This window comes from Oryza sativa, chromosome 1 (assembly GCF_034140825.1).
Source record: "Oryza sativa Japonica Group chromosome 1, ASM3414082v1".
In the NCBI taxonomy this organism is placed as follows: Eukaryota; Viridiplantae; Streptophyta; class Magnoliopsida; order Poales; family Poaceae; genus Oryza; species Oryza sativa.
This window is the reverse complement of record NC_089035.1, coordinates 33719789-33742134: the sequence shown is the minus strand read 5'-3', so window position 1 is coordinate 33742134 and position 22346 is coordinate 33719789. Positions and strand designations below refer to the sequence as shown.

At 46.7% G+C, this 22346-nt stretch overlaps 1 protein-coding gene across 1 annotated transcript; it reads right to left on the bottom strand.

The window, feature by feature from the left end:
• Positions 1–11146: 11146 nt before the first annotated feature.
• LOC9268622 (putative disease resistance RPP13-like protein 1) lies at positions 11147–20174 on the bottom strand. Its single transcript, XM_015790901.3, has 3 exons — positions 19757–20174; positions 11882–15810; positions 11147–11758 (listed from the first exon to the last, which is right to left on the bottom strand). Exon 2 carries the CDS (start codon positions 15790–15792, stop codon positions 11920–11922), a length of 3873 nt encoding a protein of 1290 aa, XP_015646387.1. The 5' UTR covers positions 15793–15810; positions 19757–20174; the 3' UTR covers positions 11147–11758; positions 11882–11919.
• Positions 20175–22346: the final 2172 nt, after the last annotated feature.

Genomic DNA, 22346 nt, shown 5'->3' with positions numbered 1-22346 from the left:
AGAAAGAAGAAGTCGCAGGCGTGGTGGGACGCCGCGAGGAGGTGCGCGTAGTGCACGGCGCCGGCGGCCACGGTGAGGGTGGCGAGCTTGGTGACGAGCGGGAGCAAGCTGCCGTGGCTGGCGACGATGAGGCGCGCGTGGGCCAGCTTGCGCGGGCCGGCGACGAGGAGGGAATCGAACTTCGGCGAGTAGAGTGTAGCAACAAACGTGGCGGAATCAGGCACCACCTGAGCCACCTGCATCTCCCTATACACCTCAATCGCACGCTCAGCAAGCCCATTCTACTCATACCCAGAAATCATGGCGTTCCAAGCGACCACGCTCCTGTAACGAATTGCGTCGAACAACTTGCGTGCAACAGGTAGCTGGCCGCACTTGGAGTATAGCACGCCCAGCGCCGTCTGCACGAACCGGTCGGAGCCAAACCCGAGAAGGATAGAGTGCGCGTGCATGGCCATGCCAGTGCGGAGCGCGGAGAGGTCGGTGCAGGCCTTGGTGACGGCCGTGAAGGCGAAGCTGGAGAAAGGGAGCGTGGCGGAGAGACAACGGCGGTGGCGAGCTGGCGAGGGTGGTGAGGGAGGCGCTGGGGAAAGCGCTTGTGGAGTACCACCCGTTCACCGGGAGATTCGTGGAGGTGATGGGGGCCAGCGGTGGCGAACTGGGCGGAGACGGCGCGGCCGGCGACGCCGCCGCTGCCGCCGCGGCCCACCTCGTGGAGAGCGCGGCGGGCGCGCCCCGCCGGCCTCCTCCCCTCTCGACGGCTAGCCTGCGCAGATAGAGAAGTGAGAGAGAGAGAAGGGAGAGAAGAGGGGAAGGAGAGGTGTTGACGTGGCACCTGACACGTGGGGCCCATGTGGGTCCCACGCTGACTTAGCAGCCACGTAGGACAAAACCGGGATCAAAACCGCCGAGAGACCTATTATGACCGGTTTTATATAGTTAAGGGACCCGCGGTATCTGGTTTTACGGTTTGAGGACGTTTTTATATCTCGATGACAAGTTGAGGGACCTTCGGTGTACTTTTTCCAATTAGGAACGGCCGCGGCCCGCGGATGATAAGGAGGGCCAGGATGAGCTGGACGACCGGTCCAACCGAGGATAGGCCCATTTCTGTTTAGGGGTCTTGGAGTTGTGTATCCATCTGCTGGGCTTGGGCTGTTTGTTGAGTCGCGAGGGGAGGCAATCTGGTGGGATTAAGTTCACTTTTGGTAGCTTAATTTGTCGTCCAGTCTAATGGTCGTCCTTAAACCCAAAAACAAAATACAACCCATCCTACAACTTATACAAAACCAGTGCAAACCAGATACCTCGGCAGTATTGTCCCCGGTTTTGGTTGACATGGCGCCTACGTGTCTTCTTTGATTAGGTCTCCGTCCTACATGGCATTGACGTGGCGTTTACGTGGCAGTTTGATCTAGAAAAAAATAAAAAATATGCGAGAGCCACATGTCAGTCCTAAAAAAATAAAAATATTGGGCCCCACATATCAATAGGTCCCACTTCCTCCGCCTCACCCTCTCTACCTTACTCTTCACCGAACTGGATGGCAGAGAGAGAGAGACGGGGAGGCCAACGAGGCGCCGCTCCTCTCCCCCACCGCAGCGTCGCGCTGCGCTCCTCTCCGCCGCCGTGTGCGGCGCACAGAGCCACAATGCGTGGGTGGTGGCGGCGGTGTGGAGGAGGGCGCAGGCTCGAGCTCCTTGTTAACGCCGAAATTTGGTAAACCCCTAAGAGAATTATCACATCACCAATAGTTGGATTCCTACTATATTTGGTTAAGGAAATTAATCTATTAAAGAAAGCTTATCCAGAAGTGATCAGGTTCAAGGAGGATGCGGCATGGCAAGTTATCTATTAATTAGAAATAGGTTGTTAGTTTCCTTTTATCTTTTAGGAAAGTGTGTTTAATGTCCTATAAGGACTTTATGTTTTCCTTTTATCTTTAGGAAAGTTTCTTTTTTGTCCTACAAGGACTAGTATCCCCCATGGTTATAAATATGTACACCTGGGGTCATTGTAAAACATCTCTCGATCAATACAACTACTCTCGGCGCATCGCCACCCTCTTTCCCGAGTTTTTACTTATCAACCGGCGGAATTTGGCACCTGACGCGGGGGCGGGGCTGCATCGGTTTAGTTCGATCTCCGGTGAAGGGGTAATGTCACGCCCAGAAATTTAGCCCAAATTTCCAGACTATTTTGTGTATTAAATCCCTGTCCAGGACCAGCCAGGGTACACAAAACGACAAGTAATAAACAGCTCCAAACGTAAATAAAGCATAAAATACTTACAGAAGAGGCACTTAGTCCTCACACCGAAACAAAAGCAGCAGCAGCGGAAAAAGGCGATCCTAGCGGGGCTTCAGCTCCACTCCACAGGCAAAACTCAACTGGGGTCTGAGCCTTGGTCCTCTAACTCCATCTTCGGCTCAGAAGCACTACACTTCTGAAAAGGGGGAATAATAGCAAGGCTGAGTACAACCACCGTACTCAGCAAGCCACACCAACGATGCAGACGTGCAAGGGGAACACAAGGACGGTTTGTGGCTATTTGCATAAAGGCGGTTGTAAAACATTTTATTGAGCAAAACAGTAAAACTGTTGAGTAATTAAAGTAACATTAAAATCTCCACTGATCAACGCTACACCACGTTGAACAGGCCCAACCAACCCACCTGTACTACAGTGCATTGGGTCGATTTATTAAGTGTGAGACTAATCACGGTGAATCTGGTCGATCGCCCATAACCGCGGGCACGGCTATTCGAATAGTTTTACTCTGGCCAGAGGTGCACAACTGTACCCACAAGACACAACCCACCGACATGTCACCGCGTCATCATGTGCCCATGATGCACACGTCACCATGTCGAGTGATTGTGACGAGACCCTCCGCATAACCCTCCCCTAACCATCCACACCACGCTAAGGTTTCACCCCCACCCCTCAAAAGGCAGTGGGCGGTCCCCTCTTGCGCCGCGGTGAATCCGGCAGCTGGACAACCGGACACCCCGGCCGACCCAACTCCATCACGCCCACCCTCGCCACCGGTGCCTAGGAAAGGGTCGAGCTATACTTCAGATCAAGCAGTTACCCACTCCCGCTTGTGGCAAGCGCTGTAAGTCTTCCAGGGTTTCCCGTGAACCGGTCCTTAATTGCCATGGGTGCGACTCACAAAACCATGCACCCACAGCCCACCATTCAGTCGCATTTTAGTTGGATAATTACGACCATAAAACATGGCCAGATGCCTCGAGCACGCAGCTCAACAGGATACTAGAATGTCTAATACTGCAATTATCCCATCGACTGAGCTAGTGGTAATTAAGCATGGCTAAGCATATAGTTCTAGCTAGGTCACATAAGTAACACAAGCTAGTCAATTTATTACCCAAGGTTGACAAAGAACAGATATCAAGTAAACATGGCGCAAGCGAGCAGATAGGTAAACCCTGACCCCGTGTAATTAGCAAAACATGCATATTTATTTGTAAACGGTAAAACATTTATAAATTGGGATCAACATGCTCAAGGGGAATGTGCGACTTGCCTTGCTCCTTCACTTGGATCTTCCGAACTCTTTTCCTTGCGACCGCGGACTTCCGAAACGACGGATTCTACACGCTGGCACGCAAAACGAGGAAAAACTCTAATAAAAACCAAGGAAACAGTACATAAAAACTAAACAAACATGTAGAGCTCAATTTTAGATGAATTTTGCAAGTTGAATGGCTCAATTCGGAGTTCGAATGAATTAGATATGAATTTTAGAAGTTTTGAGCCATTTAAATGAATTTCTATAATTAAACTCGATTTATTGCGCAATTATTAATTATTTTTACAAAGGAAATGGTATTTGCTGACGTCAGCAAGGGGAACCAGCGCCGACAGGCGGGCCCCGCACGTCAGCGGCACAAAGGGGCGGCGCACGGTGGACCAAGTCCACACGTGGCCTCGGGTGCGCGTCCACCACGTGGACGGCCCAGATCGGCCCGAAGCCGATCGGATGGCCACGAGGCGGCGCGGCTAGGGCACGGGCACGGCACAAGGCCGGCCTGGCTGAGCCATGGCGCGGCGGCGGCGCACGAGAGAAAGCGGCGACGCGGCGCGGCAAGGGGGGGGGTCCGGGCGGCCCAGGCGAGCGGAGCGGCGGCAAGCCGGCCGGCCGACCTAACAGTGGCGGCGCACGGCCCGGTGGTCGCAGGCGGCGGCCACCGGCGCGGCAGCGCGCACGGGAGACAGAGGAGGGAGGCAAGGTGGGAGAGGAGGAGCTCACCAAGGACGCGGCGACGAGGGATGGGGAAAGGCGGGGAAGCTCGGCGTCGGCGCTCCTCGGGGCGAAGGCGGAACGGCGGCCCGGCGGCGTTCCGCGAGCGAGAACCGGCGGACGGCGGCCGGAAGGACCGGCGCGAGGGGAACCGTGTTCCGGCGGGATCCCGGCCGTGAAAAGCGGCGGCCGAGGTGCTCCTCGGCGCTGCGAAGCGAGCGGCGGCGACGGCGCGAATTGGGGTGATTAGGAGCGGCGCCAAGCGGCGGCTGGAGGTGGTAAAGGCGGTGGAGAGAGGTGGTGCGCGTGGCGACGGTGCCTCGGAAGCGGGGAGGGGAAAAGGAGCGGATGCCGGGGTAGAGCTTGGCACGGCTTTGCCGACGGCGCAAGCGGCGAGGTGCGGCGACGACTAACGCGGCGGCAACGGCCGGCTGAAGGCGGTGAATGGCGGTGGTTTCGGCTTGCACGGTGGGAATGGTGCTGCGGGGGTGGAAGGAGAGGACGGAGCGGTGGACGAGGTGCGCACGGCGGCTGCGGTGCTGGGGAGGGCGACGGCGCAGTGCGGGGTGGACGGGAGCGGCGGCGCGGCGCTGTTGGAGTTCGCCGGAGAGCGGCGGTGCGTGGGCTCGGCGCGGGGAGAGCGAGGGAGGGCGCGGCGGCTTGGGGAAAATGGGGGAAATGGATGAGGGGAGGCCGGGGATTGTTTTTATAGGGGAGGGGAGGCGGGATCGAGCCCGGGAGAGGCGGAGTCGGGGCGGCAACCGCCGGTGGCGTGGGCGGCATCGTGGGGTGTGGGTGGCGGTTTTGGAGGGGAGAGGTGGGGGAAAACGGCGCGGACATGGGCGGCGAGGTCCCACGGACGAGCGCGCGCGCGCGGGGTGGAGGAGGTGGGCGGAAAACGGCGGCGTCGTGGGGCGGCTCGGGCGGCCATGGCGGCAGTTGGAGCTGGAGGAAGGGGATGACAGGTGGGGTCCTCGGGTCCCACCTGTCGGGGAGAGAGGGAGGGAGAGCTGGATGGGGGACGTAAAACAGACTTCACGAGGGAGAGGGGAAACGGGCCGACGGCCCAAGAGATGGGGAGGGAGGCCGGCCGAGAGAGGGAGAGAGAGGGCGCGGGCCGCGGGAGGGGTAGGATTCTTGGGCCGAAAATGGCCCAAGGAGGAAGGGGAGTTTTTGTTTTTTTTTTTTTTTTATTTAATTGATTCGATGAACTTTGTGCCATTAAAATTACTTCTTGAGCTCCGAAAATTCACGGAAAATTCCGGAGAGTACATTAGGGCACAAAGAATATTGCAAAATATTCCCGGCCAATGATTTTTAAGGGAAAATTTTAATTCTCCCATTATTTCACTTGATTAAATTGATTTAACTTTTATTTAATTTCTAGAAAATGTATTATTAATGATTTTTAAACCCGAACGAAAATCGGGGCGTTACAGGTAAGTCCTACGTTCCGCTGGTCCTGGCAGTTGTATTGGCTACACTGGCGTTGTTCAAGGCTGCATCAGTGTATTCGACCTCTTGGATTCTGGTTCGGTTGATATTTTTGCCTACCAATTTATCATGTCTTTATTAATCTAGTATTAGCATAGCAATTTAGCTCTATCGGCAGCTTCTCGCTTTAGGGTTTATGCCGGTATCGGCTAAATCGTGTTGCTAGATTAGATTAGCTAAGGCATCTACCACCCTGAAAATTAACGGTTTGATTGTCTAGATATTATGTTTCTTTTCATACTTAGTGCTACATCAGTTAAGTTTGATCAACTGCGTCGTGTTTAGAACCATAATCTCTAGCCTGCTTCTCAATTGCCAATAAGGGTTTCATCGGGGTTTCAGCCGATGAGTTATCTGAACGTTGCATCGGCTTACAGGATTGCATACATATTGGATTTAGCCGATCCGATCGTAACAAAAATTTTACTGTTTATCTAATCTTGTGGATTTAAAGACATCGAACCTCCAGCCGATGTATGCTTTAACTTTCGGATCAATGCTTATTCTATCATATCATTGTTAGCCGATTGGTCTTTATTGGATTATATTGTTGCTTTCTTGCATTATCATCAGCCGATTGTCTTTATATTGTTATTTACATCAAGCGTCAGAATCTACATTAGAATTATAGTCGATACCTCAAAACCCTATCGCTATCGGCTGGTATCGGCATTGGCTATAATTAATCTATCGGCTTGTCAGCCGATCGGCTCATTGATCAGCTATTTGTATATCTTGTCAGTTGTCATGGTCAAACTGACGGGTACGCCCGCACCTCATCAAGATTTGGACCTGCACTGGAGCTAAGCAGATCTCCTAGGCCAGTGTGTGTTTTTTGCGTCAACACTACTCCACCTCCTCGTCGTGCGTCCTCGAGGCGTAGAGCGGCATCATCGAGCCCCTCCACCAATGCCGGCTATGTCGTCTTGGTCTCCGTGGCGTTCGGCCCCGTCGTGGCCTTCTTCATCAAGTTCTCCAAGTGGGAGTCGGGGACGCTAGACAACGGTTCTACCCGGTGCTCTTCCTCGACTACCTCTGCTCCGGCGGCGGGGTCGTCCTGTCCCTGCCGGTCCGGTCCCTCTCGGTGGCTAGCTGTCCCCAAGATCCACCCGTCTTGGTGGCTTGCCGTCGAGCCACGCGCCTACTTCAACTACATGTATGGAATCTCAACTACTGGGACAAGGCGAGCATGCTCGTTGGCGAGGTGGAGGAGCCGAGGAAGACATTCCCGAAGGCAGTGTTCGCCGCCGTGGGGCTCGTCGATGGCACGTACCCCATCCCGCTCCTCGTCGGCATGGGGGCGTTGTCATTGGAGATGGTGGTGGAGTGGATGGGTGGGTTCTTCTTTGTGGTTGGGGACCAGATCGGGGGGGGTGTTTGCGCGTTTGAATCCAGGTTGCCGCGGCCATGTATGGCGTGCGGCGAGGAGGTGGAGGAGCTCGGAGAGAGAGGAGAGAGAGAACAAGGGAGACATGATAGAGAGAGGAGGGGAATAGTGAGGATGGCATGTGGGACCACATGGACCCCACTTTTTTTGTTATTGTGTGTGAAACTGACATGTGGGTCCCATGTGTTTAATTAATTTTCCGGATCGAATTGTCACGTAAGAGCCACGTCAATGCCACGTGTGATGAAGACCTAGTCAAAGGAGCTACATGGGTGCCACATCAGCCAAAACCAGGGATAATACTGCTGAGGGTTCCTGTTTGCATGGTTTTGTAAGTTGGGGGATGCGTTGTATCCGATTTTACGGTGCATGGATGAATTTCGAACTCGGTGACAAATTAAGGGACCTAAAGTGAACTTATTCCATCTGGGAGGTTGTGGCGTATAACTAGCAAAAACGCTCTGCGTTGCAACGGGTAAAAAAAAAATCCAATGACAATATACATTTTTCGTACATAACCATATCAATGATAATGTTTTTATGGATCGTTATAGCTAACAGAATTAGAAAATTAGAACAATGGAATGACCCAACCTCGACGATGATAAGCTCACCGATGCTTGCCTTACCCAGAATAATTGGATTATTCATGTGATAACATGCATATAATCTAAAATACTCTTTCAATTTCATTCTTGCAATTAATAATAGGATTAATTAAATCCTACACTCATGGTCAAGTCTACACAAAATAGTCACCATGCACTCTTCTCTAAATAACAATTAAAAATATGTTTATTTTGTAATATTATTTTCATATAATATGTTATCAAGAAAGCTATACTTAACAAAAATAGTCTGATAATTGCATACAGTGACGTGCAGGGTCTCCAATACAGGAGAATAGATGAGGAAACAAAAGTCGTGTAGGAAATAGAAAAAAAATCGATGGATCCTGTCTGACCCAAGCGTCCATCAATTTTATCTCGCATTGAGTTGGACGGTTTTTCGGAGCGGTTCTTCTTATAAATGGCGGTTTTTTTCTCGTCTAGAGTCGCACGGTTTTCTCTAACATTTTCTTAGAAATGGTGATTTTTTTTCTCACATTGAGTCGGACGGTTTTCTTGGATAGTTTTCTCAATCCAATTTTTTATAAACGGTATTTTTTTTCTTGTGCGGTTTTCTCAAACCATTTTTTAAAATGACGTATTTCTTTCTGTTAGTTTTTTCCTAGCATTTTTTTTTCTTTTTTAACCGACGACGAAAACTGTATTTTCTCAAACTATTTCTTAGAAATGACGCATTTCTATCTGACAGTTTTTTCCTATCGTTTTTTTTTGCTTTTTTTTTACCAACGACAAAAACCATATTGTTCTCGCGCTTTTTTTTATTTTTTTTCTTGCGCGTATTTTTGGCTTTTTCTGACAGTTTTTCTAACGCTTTTTTTTTCTTGTTTTTTCTTGAGCGTCTTTTGCTTTTTTTTTCTCGCACATTTTTTACTTTTTAACGGACGATTGAAACTTCTCTTTTAAATTAGTAGTTAGATTAGATTAGAGACGATGGAAACCGTAATTTTCTTGTGTGTTTTTTTTCAGACGATGGAAACCGTAATTTTCTTGCGCGTTTTTCTAACATTTTTTCTCGCGTTTTTTTGCTTTTTCTCTCGTGTGTTTTTTTTATTTTTTTTTTCTCAGGCGTTTTTTTGGAAACTGTTTTTTCTCTCACGTATTTTTTTTCTTTTTTAAGGACGACAGGAACTTATCTTTTTTAAGTAGTATGATTAGATTAGATTAGAGATAAATAGATATATACGGATGATGGAAACATATATAAATCTTATGTTGTTTTTGCCTTGTTTTTTCTTGCCCCTTATACCATATAATCGGACTTTTTTTCTATTTTTATTATATACAGATAACGGAAACTTCGCCGGGCTATAAAAAATTTCGCCGGGCTACAGATAACGAAAACGTTTTTAATTTTTTAAGTAGTCAGAGAATAGGGATTAGAGAAGAGATAGAGATAGAGATTACGTTGCATTGTATCAGACTTTTTTTTCGCCCTTCTTTGCCTTTTTTTTAGCACCCTTTTTTACGGGCCTTTTTTTACAGACTTGTTTTCTTCTCGTCAAATTGAATCAGACTTTATTTTGTTGTTTTATTTTTTCGCCCTTTTTTCTTTATTATGGACAACGGGAACGTTTTCAATTTTTTAATTAGTAGAGATAGAGAATTTTATATATACACATTTTTTACTGTATAACTCTGTATACGTATACATACAACTTTGTATAACAGAAAAAATTCACGTATATAAACTTTATACACATATAAAAAAACCTAAAAAAGAACCCAAAAAACCTGAAAAAAGAACCGGAAAAACCTTTAAAAACTTGAAAAAAAAGAAAAAACACCACGTGGCTCCCTCCCGGCACGACCCCCCTTTATAACCGAAAAAAATCACGTATATAAACTTTATACACATATAAAAAACCTAAAAAAATCCCAAAAAACCTGAAAAAAGAACCAAAAAACCTTTAAAAAACTTGAAAAAAAGAAAAAAAAAACGCCACGTGGCCCCGGCATCCTGTGGCTGCGCCACGCGAAGATGGAGTGCGTGACTAGCCGCTTATTAGCGGTTTCCCAATCTGGCACAGCAAGGATATGCTAGAACTGAGGAATGTAAAGGGTAAGCTCCGTTACCTGGGCATACCTAACGCTCCTACGTGGGGCGTATCCCAATATCTCCACCCGTTTTAAGTTATAAGATGTTTTGACTTTGATCAAAGTTAAATTGTATAAAGTTAGACTAAATTTATAGAGAAATAAAGTAATATTTACATTACCAAATTAGTTTTATTAAATTAATAATTAAATGTACTTTAATAATAAATTTATGTTGGGTGGAAAATATTACTATTTTTTTCTATAAATTTAGTTAAATTTGAAACAGTTTGACTTTGATCAAAGTCAAAAACATCTTATAATCTGAAACGGAGGGGGCAGTTGGTCACTAAGTAGGCTAGGCAAAGATGCAATCATGCATAGCTGGGCTGGAATGATCTCTGGGTTGAATTTATCGACGTCTAACACTCCATAGACAGCCGTTAGCCAAAGATGCAATCATGCAGAGTTATGCTTTCAGTTCGTGCATACCTGATGCTGTGTTTCCGTGTCAGTAACGTCTTTTTATTGATCTGGATCAGTGCTCAGTACATGTATGCATATTCAACCAGAGAGTCCAATATTCAGTTCTGTCGGATACTCGGATGCCCCTTTCTATTGATGAAAATTAAGAATCGATATATTGGGTTAAACTATTCTTAGTAAGTTTTTCTTATGTTCCCATAATTATATTGCGAACTAACAACTACTCCCTCCGTTTCACAATGTAAGTCATTCTAGCATTTTCCACATTCATATTGATGTTAATGAATCTAGAAACATCACTGTAAATGTGGGAAATGTTAGAATGACTTCCATTATGAAACGGAGGAAGTAGGTGACGCGCGAAGTCACGTGCTTCCACCGGTAGCAACGGACGGACATTCTGCTACTATTATCAAAATTAATCTGCTAACAAACGTTGGATAAACTTTTGGATACTCGTGGCACGCTTTTTAAACAGCTAAACGGTTCGTTTCGTGTGAAAACTTTCTATATGAAAGTTGTTCTAAAATATCATATTAATCTATTTTTCAAGTTTGTAATGATTAAAGCTTAATTACTCACACGTTATTACCACCTCGTTTTGTGTGAAACATTTAATTTTTATCTTTATTTTTATCTTCAGGAGATTCAAACACCACCTATATCTTACTCAACCGGGAGGATAGAGAGAGAACTAAGTCAAACAATCCAAGCGCCAGAGTGCAACAGAAACAATGGGGACTGATCAAATTTTGTCAGACTGCCGGGCAGCTCAACAAGGAGTCAAGGACACATTCGAAGTGAGGTGAGAACTATCAAGAACTATCGTGCGATAAAAGCATCAGAAACTTACACAAATAATCGATATCCATACAAACTTTATGCAAACTACATAGACAAACATTTGAAGCAAACTGTATATTTGTGTGAAGTGTAAAATCCAAGTACTGGAATAGTATATCACATCACATAATAAAATACTGTTGAGTTATGATCCAAATTCATTTGCACTTAATAAAGGCCAGCTTCTGCCGTAGTGGAGCGGAGGCCCGTCGCCGGGAGGCTTGGGCCGGATCGTCATTCCTTCTAGGGTTCCACCATATATATACCTCTTGTAAGCCGACGTGCGGCGTTGTAACCTCACCCCAGATATAGTAAAGATATTTTGCTGGCTGACGCCCGTGGTTTTTTCTCTCCTGTTTTGGTAGGGTTTTCCACGTTAAAATCTCGTATATTTTATGATTGATCTATTGTTTTTTATGGTTTGGTTGCCTATCGTATCCTAACAAATACAAGATAGTTGAGTCTTCAAGAGACACAGAGATTTTCTTAAACCAACAAGACTCCATTTAAGCAACAGGACACGATCATGGGCCGTCAGTGGCAGAGAAACCGAATAAAAGGAGGCGGCGAGTCGGTGGATGGCAGCAGGGAAACGTATATGTGCCAATCTTGGGGTGTCTGTTCAAAATAAATAAACAAGGAAACATTGAAGTAAATAATGTGTTTGCATGATCATGGGTTAACGAAATAAATAATACAGAAAAGAAAATACTTCTGACAATGCATTGATGTAACCTTCACCTTTCCGTTTCTCTCTAGTTGTGATTCTGAAGCACAATTCATCTGAATTCCTTCCAGCGGATATGCGCAATCTTTGGCCAGCTTTCTCCTTCAGGTGCTCTGCAGCTCTCCTTCAAGAGCTCACAACCCCATATACATATATGCTGGAGGGAGGACGGCAGATCTGGTATAGATGATATGTTGGGGCAATCATAGATATCGAGTTTCGTTAGACTGGATAGGCACTTCATATTTCCTGGTGGTGACCTCATTTCACAATTACATAACCTCAGGCACTTGACGGATGTGAAGTTTGCAGATTCTTCGAATGAAACGGATGGCTCCTTGCAGCTTTCAAGAGAGAGAAACTCTGGAACAACGAAACCTTCAGCAGAGAGCATGTGGTTGAGCATAACAGAACTGCTAATATAGAGCGAACGCTGGACGCGAAACTGTGAGATGCTCTCGGTAGTAAGCTTTGGAACATCTATCAAATGCACGTGGTGAAGCTGCAGGGAAGACAAACCTTCCAGCGTGCATAAATCTGGAAAATGATATAGTGAGAATGATTCGAGGGAGGTAAGATCACCAACATGCAAGGACGACGAGCTTCTGCACCCAGATAAGAGAATATCATCCAGATGTGGCCAGTCACCACAGAAGAAGTCAGCTGAAAGCACACAGTTGTATACACATAGCTTCTCAAGGGACATTTGCATAAATTCTGCGCCACGTGCCAACTGTAAAGAAGGACAGGAAAATAATCTTATTTCTGAAAGAGAGGTAGCAGATCGCAAGCCCCCGAATGATCTGAGACACCAGCAGGAACGAATGACCAAGTATCTAAGATTGCCCAAATGTTGGAAGACCTCTTCCGGTGGAAGCGTAGTTAAAGTCATAATCTCTGTTAAGAACAAATTTCTAAGTGAAGTAAGCCCACCAAGGCAAATAGCTAAAGCTCCATCTGTAATACTACAGGAGGAAAGAGAGAGTACGCATAGTCCAGATGGTAGAACCAACGGCAACCCAGCCTTCCTTGAATAAATGAATCTCATCCTCTCCTCGTGGCAACAGAGCCATACTTTGATGATATCTTCTTTAACCAAGGCTTCATCTCTCTCTATTTCTAAAGCGCTTTCAATGGTTTGAAGATTTCCCGACATATCAGTATCCATCAATTCCGTCAACTTCTTCATGGATGAGTGTTCGGACGACAATGTGCTCCTAATATCTGAATCGGAATTCGCTTCCCATATCAAAACAAGTTGTGTTTCCAGGTTGTTTGCCCTCGTGATGCTCTCCCTATAATCATGGTGTTCCAGTTCATCGTTATTAGTAGTGAACACAAGCAGTGGGCACCCCTCAATTGATAGGCTTGTGAGACCTTCTGGAAGAAAAGGTAGTGTCTTCATATTCGGGACATTCTCAAGGGTAAGTGTCATACAGTGCCTAAAGATCTCGGTATTGGGTGGTAGGCTTCCTATCACACAGCAATTAGCAAGCGTAAAAGACTCTAGATTCTCAAAATAGGATCCATCAAGTAACCAGCTTGGGTACATGGTGGATTTGTAACCTTCGATTGTAAGGTCCTCCAATTGAGATGGCGGCCTCAAACCTTCTAGAATCTCCAAATGTGAAACATCCATGTCATCCACATCATTCCAGGAGAGATGCAAACCTCTAAGATGAGTTTTCTGATGCAACTTCGACTCTGAGGCTTCATCCTTTCCAGTTACATTTTCAAGATTAACGACACGCAAATTACCACCGAGCTTGTTCATGTCCCTCAGTTGTCGCAACTCATATCCCTTCTGCTTTTGCACGCAAAATCCATCAATATCTTGCAGCAAAGATAGCTTGCCTATGTAAGGAATTTGAGGGAGAGCTGCTCTATACAATTTATACATTCTGTTTCTGTCATCATATGCTTCAAGACGTCGTAACTTTCTTAAATTACAGAGTCTGTCCGGCAAATTCTTGACCTTGTCATTCAAATGAAGTAGCTCCAAGTGGAAAAGAGTACACAATGATCTTGGCAGTTCAGAAATCAATGTGCTGATGATACTCAAATATCGAAGGTGCTTCAGCTCACCAATACATTCAGGCAAGCTGCTACTGTTGTAAAACGACAAATGTAGTACACGTAGCTTCTTCAGATTCTTCAATAGCTGATTAAAAATATCATCTCCGTCATCCATGAGAGGGTCAATGCAGATAACAGTGCGTAAATAACGTAGCTTGCAGATCTTTTGCTTATGGAATTTCATACTGTCAACACAAATAGATAGATGTCGAACAGTGGCTGGTATCTCTTTCACCCCATCATCTTCTAATCTGAAGCAGTCTTCTTTAGTCAGTGACTCTGCCAAATCATGAAGCAGATCATGCATAATGTACCATGTACCCATATATCTTTCAGAAACTGGTTGAAAGAAAGATCCTGACACCATCTCATTGAAGTAATCCCTGCCAATATCTTCAATTCTCTTATCCCCCTGGTTGCGTGAATCAACTAGCCCCTCTGCCACCCAAAGGTCAACCATCTCATCAATTTTATACTTGTGACCTTTTGGAAATAAGCTGCAGTACAGAAAACATCTCTGCAGACGTGAATCTAATTTATTATAACTCCACAACAGAGCTTTCATGGGCTCACTTAAGTTTTCAATATTTAGAGCACTTTTCCATATGGCAATATCCTTATTCCTGCTCAGCTGGGAGCCTACTGTCCTTGCTGCTAAAGGCGATTGTCCTAACCTTTTAGCAATCTTCTCTGCGACCTCTTCTAGCCGTGCATGCAACTGTGGATTTCTGATTTCTGTTCCAGAGAAAGCATGGTATTTGAATAGAGCCAAGAACTCGGCATCTTCCATGTTTTCCAAATGAACAACATCCTTACAGTGAAGAGCAGCTGGAAGTACATCTCGTCTAGAAGTCACCAAAACTCTGCTCCCCTCCTGCTGAGAAACAAGAGGATCAAGCAACTGGTCCCATTCCCTCTCATTGACGGATTCATCAAACCAGACGTCATCCAACACAAGCAGGAATTTCTCTGATTTTTGCATTATGTCCTTCAATCTGCACTGGAGAGTATCAAGATTGTCCACACGAGGGCACTCTCCATTTGTTGCTGACTCGATAATCTCACGTGTATGGCGATGAACATCAAGTTTGCGTGAGATGCAGACCCATATCCTGACGTCAAAATGTTCTTGTACCCTCTTGTCATTGTAAACACATTGTGCTAAGGTGGATTTTCCTGCTCCTCCATGTGCAACAATGGCCAAACCAGAGTAGCCGACTGAGCTAGAAACAGTAGCCATTGGCTTAGTAAGAAGATGTATTATGCGATCGCGATCCATGTTGCGACCAAATACTCTTGGCGGCAATAGCGATGTCACTACAGGAACAACAATTGTTGGTACACTGGGACCCTCAAGACTATTACCAGCAGGTAAGTGAATCAGCTCACGGAACTCCTTGGCTTTCTCCAGCATGGTCTTCAGTTCATTCAACTGGCAAAGTATCTTTCTGTTCTCTGGGCGCAGATTGGACATCCTACTGGACACAGCACGCATAGGCTGCTTCAAAATATTGCTGATGGAAGAGTCATGAACCTGGGTGGAATCTTTCACTAGAGAATCCTTGTGTTTCGCTTTGCACTTAAGGATGTTGTACTCATGCTCGTCCAGAAGGTCCTCAGCATTGTAGAAGGCTTGTTTGAGCTCCCGGAGCCATCTGTCCAGCTTGGCTCTGTGGTTTCCTTTCTCAGCTGCTTCAATCACCAGCTCGAACTGTGGTATGATGATGGTCTCCAGTTCATGGAGCTCACGCGTCATGTCCACGCCAAGGCACGTCGAAGCATTACAGAGGAGCTTCACACAGATTGGTGTTGCTGCCAAACGTAAGCCAGCCAACACCACCTCCGCCATGGAACAGCACTACTGCAGCTGTGAACAAGTGAATGAATAGAAGCAGGGCATAAGAACAGATGGTGATGGAGAGATTTTTCTTCTGTGAGGAAGATAACAACAGAACTCCCAAAACAAGTTTTTTTCTCTCTGTCTGGTTTTTTATTTTTGTGTATGTGAGTGGTTATGGAAATGTTTGGAGTGGGAAATAGAGGAAAAAGGAATTAATGCATGATGGTACCAAACGATAGAGAACTTAAGCAGAGACAAGAAAGCGTGAAGGAAAGAAATACTAAGAGAGGAGTGCAAGGTTACCAGAGCCAGATGCGTTTGTATTGCAGAGAAGGTGTGAGAGGAAGAACTCTACCAATTGCCACAGATAAGATTGCTTCGGCACAATGCGAGGCAAAACACAATATGCAAATCAATTGTGTTATTTTGGTTAGACATACTCCCTCCGTCCCAAAAAAAACTTAATCTAGTATTTAAGCCATAATCTAGTACAACGAATCTAGACAGATACTAGATTATATCACATCTAAGTCTTAGGTTTGGTTTTTTTTGACGGAGGGAGTAGACAAGTGGGACATTGTTAAATGTTAGTGGCAAATTTATATTTCTCTAATATTCAGATGAGCTGTGTCACAATTTGGAGAAATTGGGGAATGAACTGTTCCAATTAGATTAGGCCCAAAGGGCAAAATATATTTGTACAAGAGAGAGATGGGAAATATCTAAAATACCCCTAGACATACTACCCTTAACACCCCCACTCAAATGCAATGTGTATGTAATAACATTGCATTTGAAAGGTAAACTAAACATGAGAACACAATCTAAATATTAGCCTATCTCCAAAGTCTTGATGATGTCGTCGAAGTGTGTCAATTCTTGGATGATGAAGAAGAAAAGACCCCCTCCTCAATGAAATGGACCTCGGAGCCTTCACAAACTGTTCTTCGGCCCTCGGTACCTTGAAGCCTTCACGAATCGTTCTTCGGCTCTTCATTGATTCGGAGATGTTGATGATGATGACAATGGACCTTCACAAGCTGTTCTTCGGTCCTTTGATTGATGATGAGACATTGATATTGATGAAGGCCCTTCACAAACTGTTCTTCGGACCTTCACTGATTGATGATGATGATGACAAGCTCCGACATGGAGATGATGAAGATATGAAGTGACAATGAAGGCCAGCTCCGACGGGGAGCTGGTGATGATGAAATGACCATGAAGAGATGGACTGGCACAGCTTCGACAAAATGAAGGATATGCAATGGATTTTGCTGGACTCGGTAGGAAACACAGGAATTTGATTAGTAAAGAACACGGATTGATGGATATAGCAAAAAGGCAATATTGATAGATGGACTGCAAGCAGAGATGCACATTACTAGCAAAAGACACAAAGGATGCTAGTGAACATGTTGACAGTAGCAAGCAAGCAGCTAATGACCTAACCAGTGACTACTACAAGCCATCATGATAATTTGGAGAAGTAAAATTGGATTATAATAAGTAGCTAACAATAACAAAGCATGGTGATGATTGATGAGTGAGTAGTGGATGGCAGCGATTAGCAAGCGCAAAAACTGACTAACACATGTGGTGGAATACAAGCTTGATGACAATCTGCAGAATGCATGTTGCAACACAAACAATGGAACATGGAAATTCTACTGCTGAAATTAGGAGACAACAATGGGCTAGCTGCTGCATCTACTAGGAGGTGAACGGGAGTTGTTGTTGTTGCTGCTGCAGATCAGAGAGGACGATGGTTTGCTGATGCTAACTGACAAGAAATGGGCCAAAAACTGATGTTGCTTGATGCCTTGATGTAGATTGACGAGGCCACAGCGGCGGCTCTCGAACGGCGGCAAGAACGAGCCCCGCGACGAGCAGCGTGGATGAACACCACGACGGCGTGGCTGCGTGGGTGGAGAAGTGGGAACGGGCGCGGCGCCGCAACTGGCGGCGGCTGCGACCGGCGAACAGGAACACGGTGACGACGACGAACTGCAGGCTTGCTGCTTGGAGACAAAAACGTTGAGGGATGAAGGAGGACGATGATGATGGCTCGCCGGCGGCTCACCGCCGCCGGTGCGCCGGTGATGATCGGATTTGGTGGCTAGGGTTTTTGGAACAAGGGTCTGATACCATGTTACAATTTGGAGAAATTGGAGAATGAACTGTTCCAATTAGATTAGGCCCAAAGGGCAAAATATATTTGTACAAGAGAGAGATGGGAAATATCTAAAATACCCCTAGACATACTACCCTTAACAAGCTGGACCTCATTAAAAGGACTCCTAAAATATTCTAGCCGGACTATGCTCTGGTTCTCATTACCTTGCTGTTTTTCATTATACTCTATGGCCCCCACTATCAAATTAAACAACTCCGAAATAGCATAGTAAAAAACCAAATGCAATTAAATCTAGTGAAACAAGAATAGTTTAAAAACTAGCATATTTGGTGTTTGTGTGTGTAACTTACTGCAACATGGGCAAAATCTACTGCCGTGAGGCTGACAAATGTACCAAGGTATGATATATAATAATGAAATAAATAATTTATTTAATTTGGAGGTTCATGAGTTAAACTATGTTGATGCCTGAACTAAACTGAAGCTCTATGGGCTTCACTTTGTGTTTACTTTTTTACCTTCATCAACAGTGACATATTTCAAGGAATGCTAATCAAATTTCCGTTGGGTGTTGATGCAAAATTCACCCGTGCTTGCCAGTTTATCAAAATGAGAACGTAATTCTTAAGAGACTTGCTTATATTCATTGTTGCTCTATGTTTACCCGAAATGCTGGCTGGTGGCTTCGGTATCAACTATTGATCTTATTACTGATTGCATTGCAGGGTAGCTTCGTCTATTTTGTGTTTGTATTGGGTATTTGGGTATACATGTAGGATGTAGCCCTACATGTTGTTCTTGGATCAGTAGAGTTGAGGTCTGTATGAAGCTAGTGCCAACACAAATTTGCAGGAAGACAAGAAAGAAATGTATATCAGACTCCCAGTAATGTTTGAAGTTTGAACCATGTGTGTGTGGCGAACCAGTGTCCTGGTTCTGTATGTGAGCTTTGGCTCTGATTGTTCTCTTGTACAGTTTGCTTAAACTCTCTCCTTCTTAATATACACTCCGACCGCAGCGAAAAATATTTGTTTTAGATAATGTGAACTTTCAGCCATATATTATACAATTTGGCCATCATGATTGTTCCATGGAAAATTTTATTTGTTATTCTCTGGACACTTGCAATTACAATATCTACCCGCAGCAACGCCGCAGGGTACGAGCTAGTTTATATATATATGCTCCATTATTGTCATGCCATCTTCTCTAAACGGCTTTCCGTATATTAAAGCTAGCACCGAGAGAAAAAAAAAATGACCGCATACAACCTTTGGTCAGTCAAGAAAGTGTATAAAATTTGCACATAAGCAACATGACACGCACTAGTGGGCTCTTCTAAATGACGTCCTTGCCATTATCTGTGCGTGCGTATTCTCTAACACTATTAGCAGAATAGCAGTGGCAGGGAGGTGACTAGGTGAGTAGAACCAGTACAGACACCGACACACTTCCACTTCTATGCAATTCTCTCTATTTTACTTGTATTATAAGTAGTTTTGATTTTTTTTAATTAAACCTTTTTAGATTTAACCAACTTTATAAAAAAATATAGTAACATTCATAACACTAAATTAGTTTCATTACATATAGCATTGAATATATTATATTAATATATTTGTTTTGAGTTGAAAATGTTGTTGCATTTTTATATGAACTTGATCAAACTTAAAAAAATAATTAGAAAAAAATTAAAGCGACTTATAATGTAAAACATAGAGATAGATAAAAAGCTAAATTTCAAGACCAACGCATGAGCATTTCGCCCAATAATTCAAACCCACAACCAATGGTAATTGATTTGCAACTAAAAGACATAAGCAAGAGGAAATGAACCTGTCAGATGCCGCCAGTCACCCTGAGCTTGAGCCTTGAAGGCAGCGAAGCGGCAGAGTCCCGTGCCAAACCACCACCGAAAAATTTGATAATCTCTCCCCACCACCTGGGCAGCTGGGCTCTGCTTTCTCCTGAAGAGATCGTACCTCTACTCATCTGCTTTCTCCTGCCGCACTGGAGCCTCTTCTCCACGCTTCAATAACCAGGTCGCTTGGTAAAACCTTTCAAGATACCTAAGGTGCACCATGACTTCATGGAGCGCAACCTTCTCTAGTCTCCCCCTTGCTCCCCTAGGTCTCCGAACGGCGGGAGATCCCGGTGGCTCGTCTCGTCGCACCGCGAGTCAATGGCACGAGACGGGAAAAAATCTAGTGGCGGAGGAAGGAAGGAAGGAGGAATTAGGAAGGGAAAAGTAAACAGAAGGTCCCTCAACTTATCATCGGAATATAAAAACGTCCTCGAACCGCAAAACCAAATATCGCGGGTCCATTAACTATACAAAACCGGTTACAATAGGTCCCTCAGCGGTTTTGATGCCGGTTTTATCCTACGTGGCTGCTGAGTCAGCATAGGACCCACGTGGACCCCACATGTCAGGATGCCACCTCAACACATTTCTCCTTCCCCTCTTCTCTCCCTTCTCTCTCTCACTTCTCGATCTGCGCAGGCTAGCCGACAGGAGGGGAGGAGGCCGGTGGGGCGCGCCCGCCGCGCGCTCCGCGAGGTGGGCCGCGGCGGCGGCGGCGGCGTCGTCGGCCACGCCGTCTCCGCCCAGTTCGCCACCGCTGGCCCCCACCACCTCCACGAATCTCCCGGCGGCGATGGACGCGCCGGGGAGGTTGCGATGTGCGGCGGCGCAGGTGAGCAAGGAGAGAAAGAAGAAGTCGCAGGCGTGGTGGGACGCCGCGAGGAGGTGCGCGTAGTGCACGGCGCCGGCGGCCACGGTGAGGGTGGCGAGCTTGGTGACGAGCGGGAGCAAGCTGCCGTGGCTGGCGACGATGAGGCGCGCGTGGGCCAGCTTGCGCGGGCCGGCGACGAGGAGGGAATCGAACTTCGGCGAGTAGAGTGTAGCAACAAACGTGGCGGAATCAGGCACCACCTGAGCCACCTGCATCTCCCTATACACCTCAATCGCACGCTCAGCAAGCCCATTCTACTCATACCCAGAAATCATGGCGTTCCAAGCGACCACGCTCCTGTAACGAATTGCGTCGAACAACTTGCGTGCAACAGGTAGCTGGCCGCACTTGGAGTATAGCACGCCCAGCGCCGTCTGCACGAACCGGTCGGAGCCAAACCCGAGAAGGATAGAGTGCGCGTGCATGGCCATGCCAGTGCGGAGCGCGGAGAGGTCGGTGCAGGCCTTGGTGACGGCCGTGAAGGCGAAGCTGGAGAAAGGGAGCGTGGCGGAGAGACAACGGCGGTGGCGAGCTGGCGAGGGTGGTGAGGGAGGCGCTGGGGAAAGCGCTTGTGGAGTACCACCCGTTCACCGGGAGATTCGTGGAGGTGATGGGGGCCAGCGGTGGCGAACTGGGCGGAGACGGCGCGGCCGGCGACGCCGCCGCTGCCGCCGCGGCCCACCTCGTGGAGAGCGCGGCGGGCGCGCCCCGCCGGCCTCCTCCCCTCTCGACGGCTAGCCTGCGCAGATAGAGAAGTGAGAGAGAGAGAAGGGAGAGAAGAGGGGAAGGAGAGGTGTTGACGTGGCACCTGACACGTGGGGCCCATGTGGGTCCCACGCTGACTTAGCAGCCACGTAGGACAAAACCGGGATCAAAACCGCCGAGAGACCTATTATGACCGGTTTTATATAGTTAAGGGACCCGCGGTATCTGGTTTTACGGTTTGAGGACGTTTTTATATCTCGATGACAAGTTGAGGGACCTTCGGTGTACTTTTTCCAATTAGGAACGGCCGCGGCCCGCGGATGATAAGGAGGGCCAGGATGAGCTGGACGACCGGTCCAACCGAGGATAGGCCCATTTCTGTTTAGGGGTCTTGGAGTTGTGTATCCATCTGCTGGGCTTGGGCTGTTTGTTGAGTCGCGAGGGGAGGCAATCTGGTGGGATTAAGTTCACTTTTGGTAGCTTAATTTGTCGTCCAGTCTAATGGTCGTCCTTAAACCCAAAAACAAAATACAACCCATCCTACAACTTATACAAAACCAGTGCAAACCAGATACCTCGGCAGTATTGTCCCCGGTTTTGGTTGACATGGCGCCTACGTGTCTTCTTTGATTAGGTCTCCGTCCTACATGGCATTGACGTGGCGTTTACGTGGCAGTTTGATCTAGAAAAAAATAAAAAATATGCGAGAGCCACATGTCAGTCCTAAAAAAATAAAAATATTGGGCCCCACATATCAATAGGTCCCACTTCCTCCGCCTCACCCTCTCTACCTTACTCTTCACCGAACTGGATGGCAGAGAGAGAGAGACGGGGAGGCCAACGAGGCGCCGCTCCTCTCCCCCACCGCAGCGTCGCGCTGCGCTCCTCTCCGCCGCCGTGTGCGGCGCACAGAGCCACAATGCGTGGGTGGTGGCGGCGGTGTGGAGGAGGGCGCAGGCTCGAGCTCCTTGTTAACGCCGAAATTT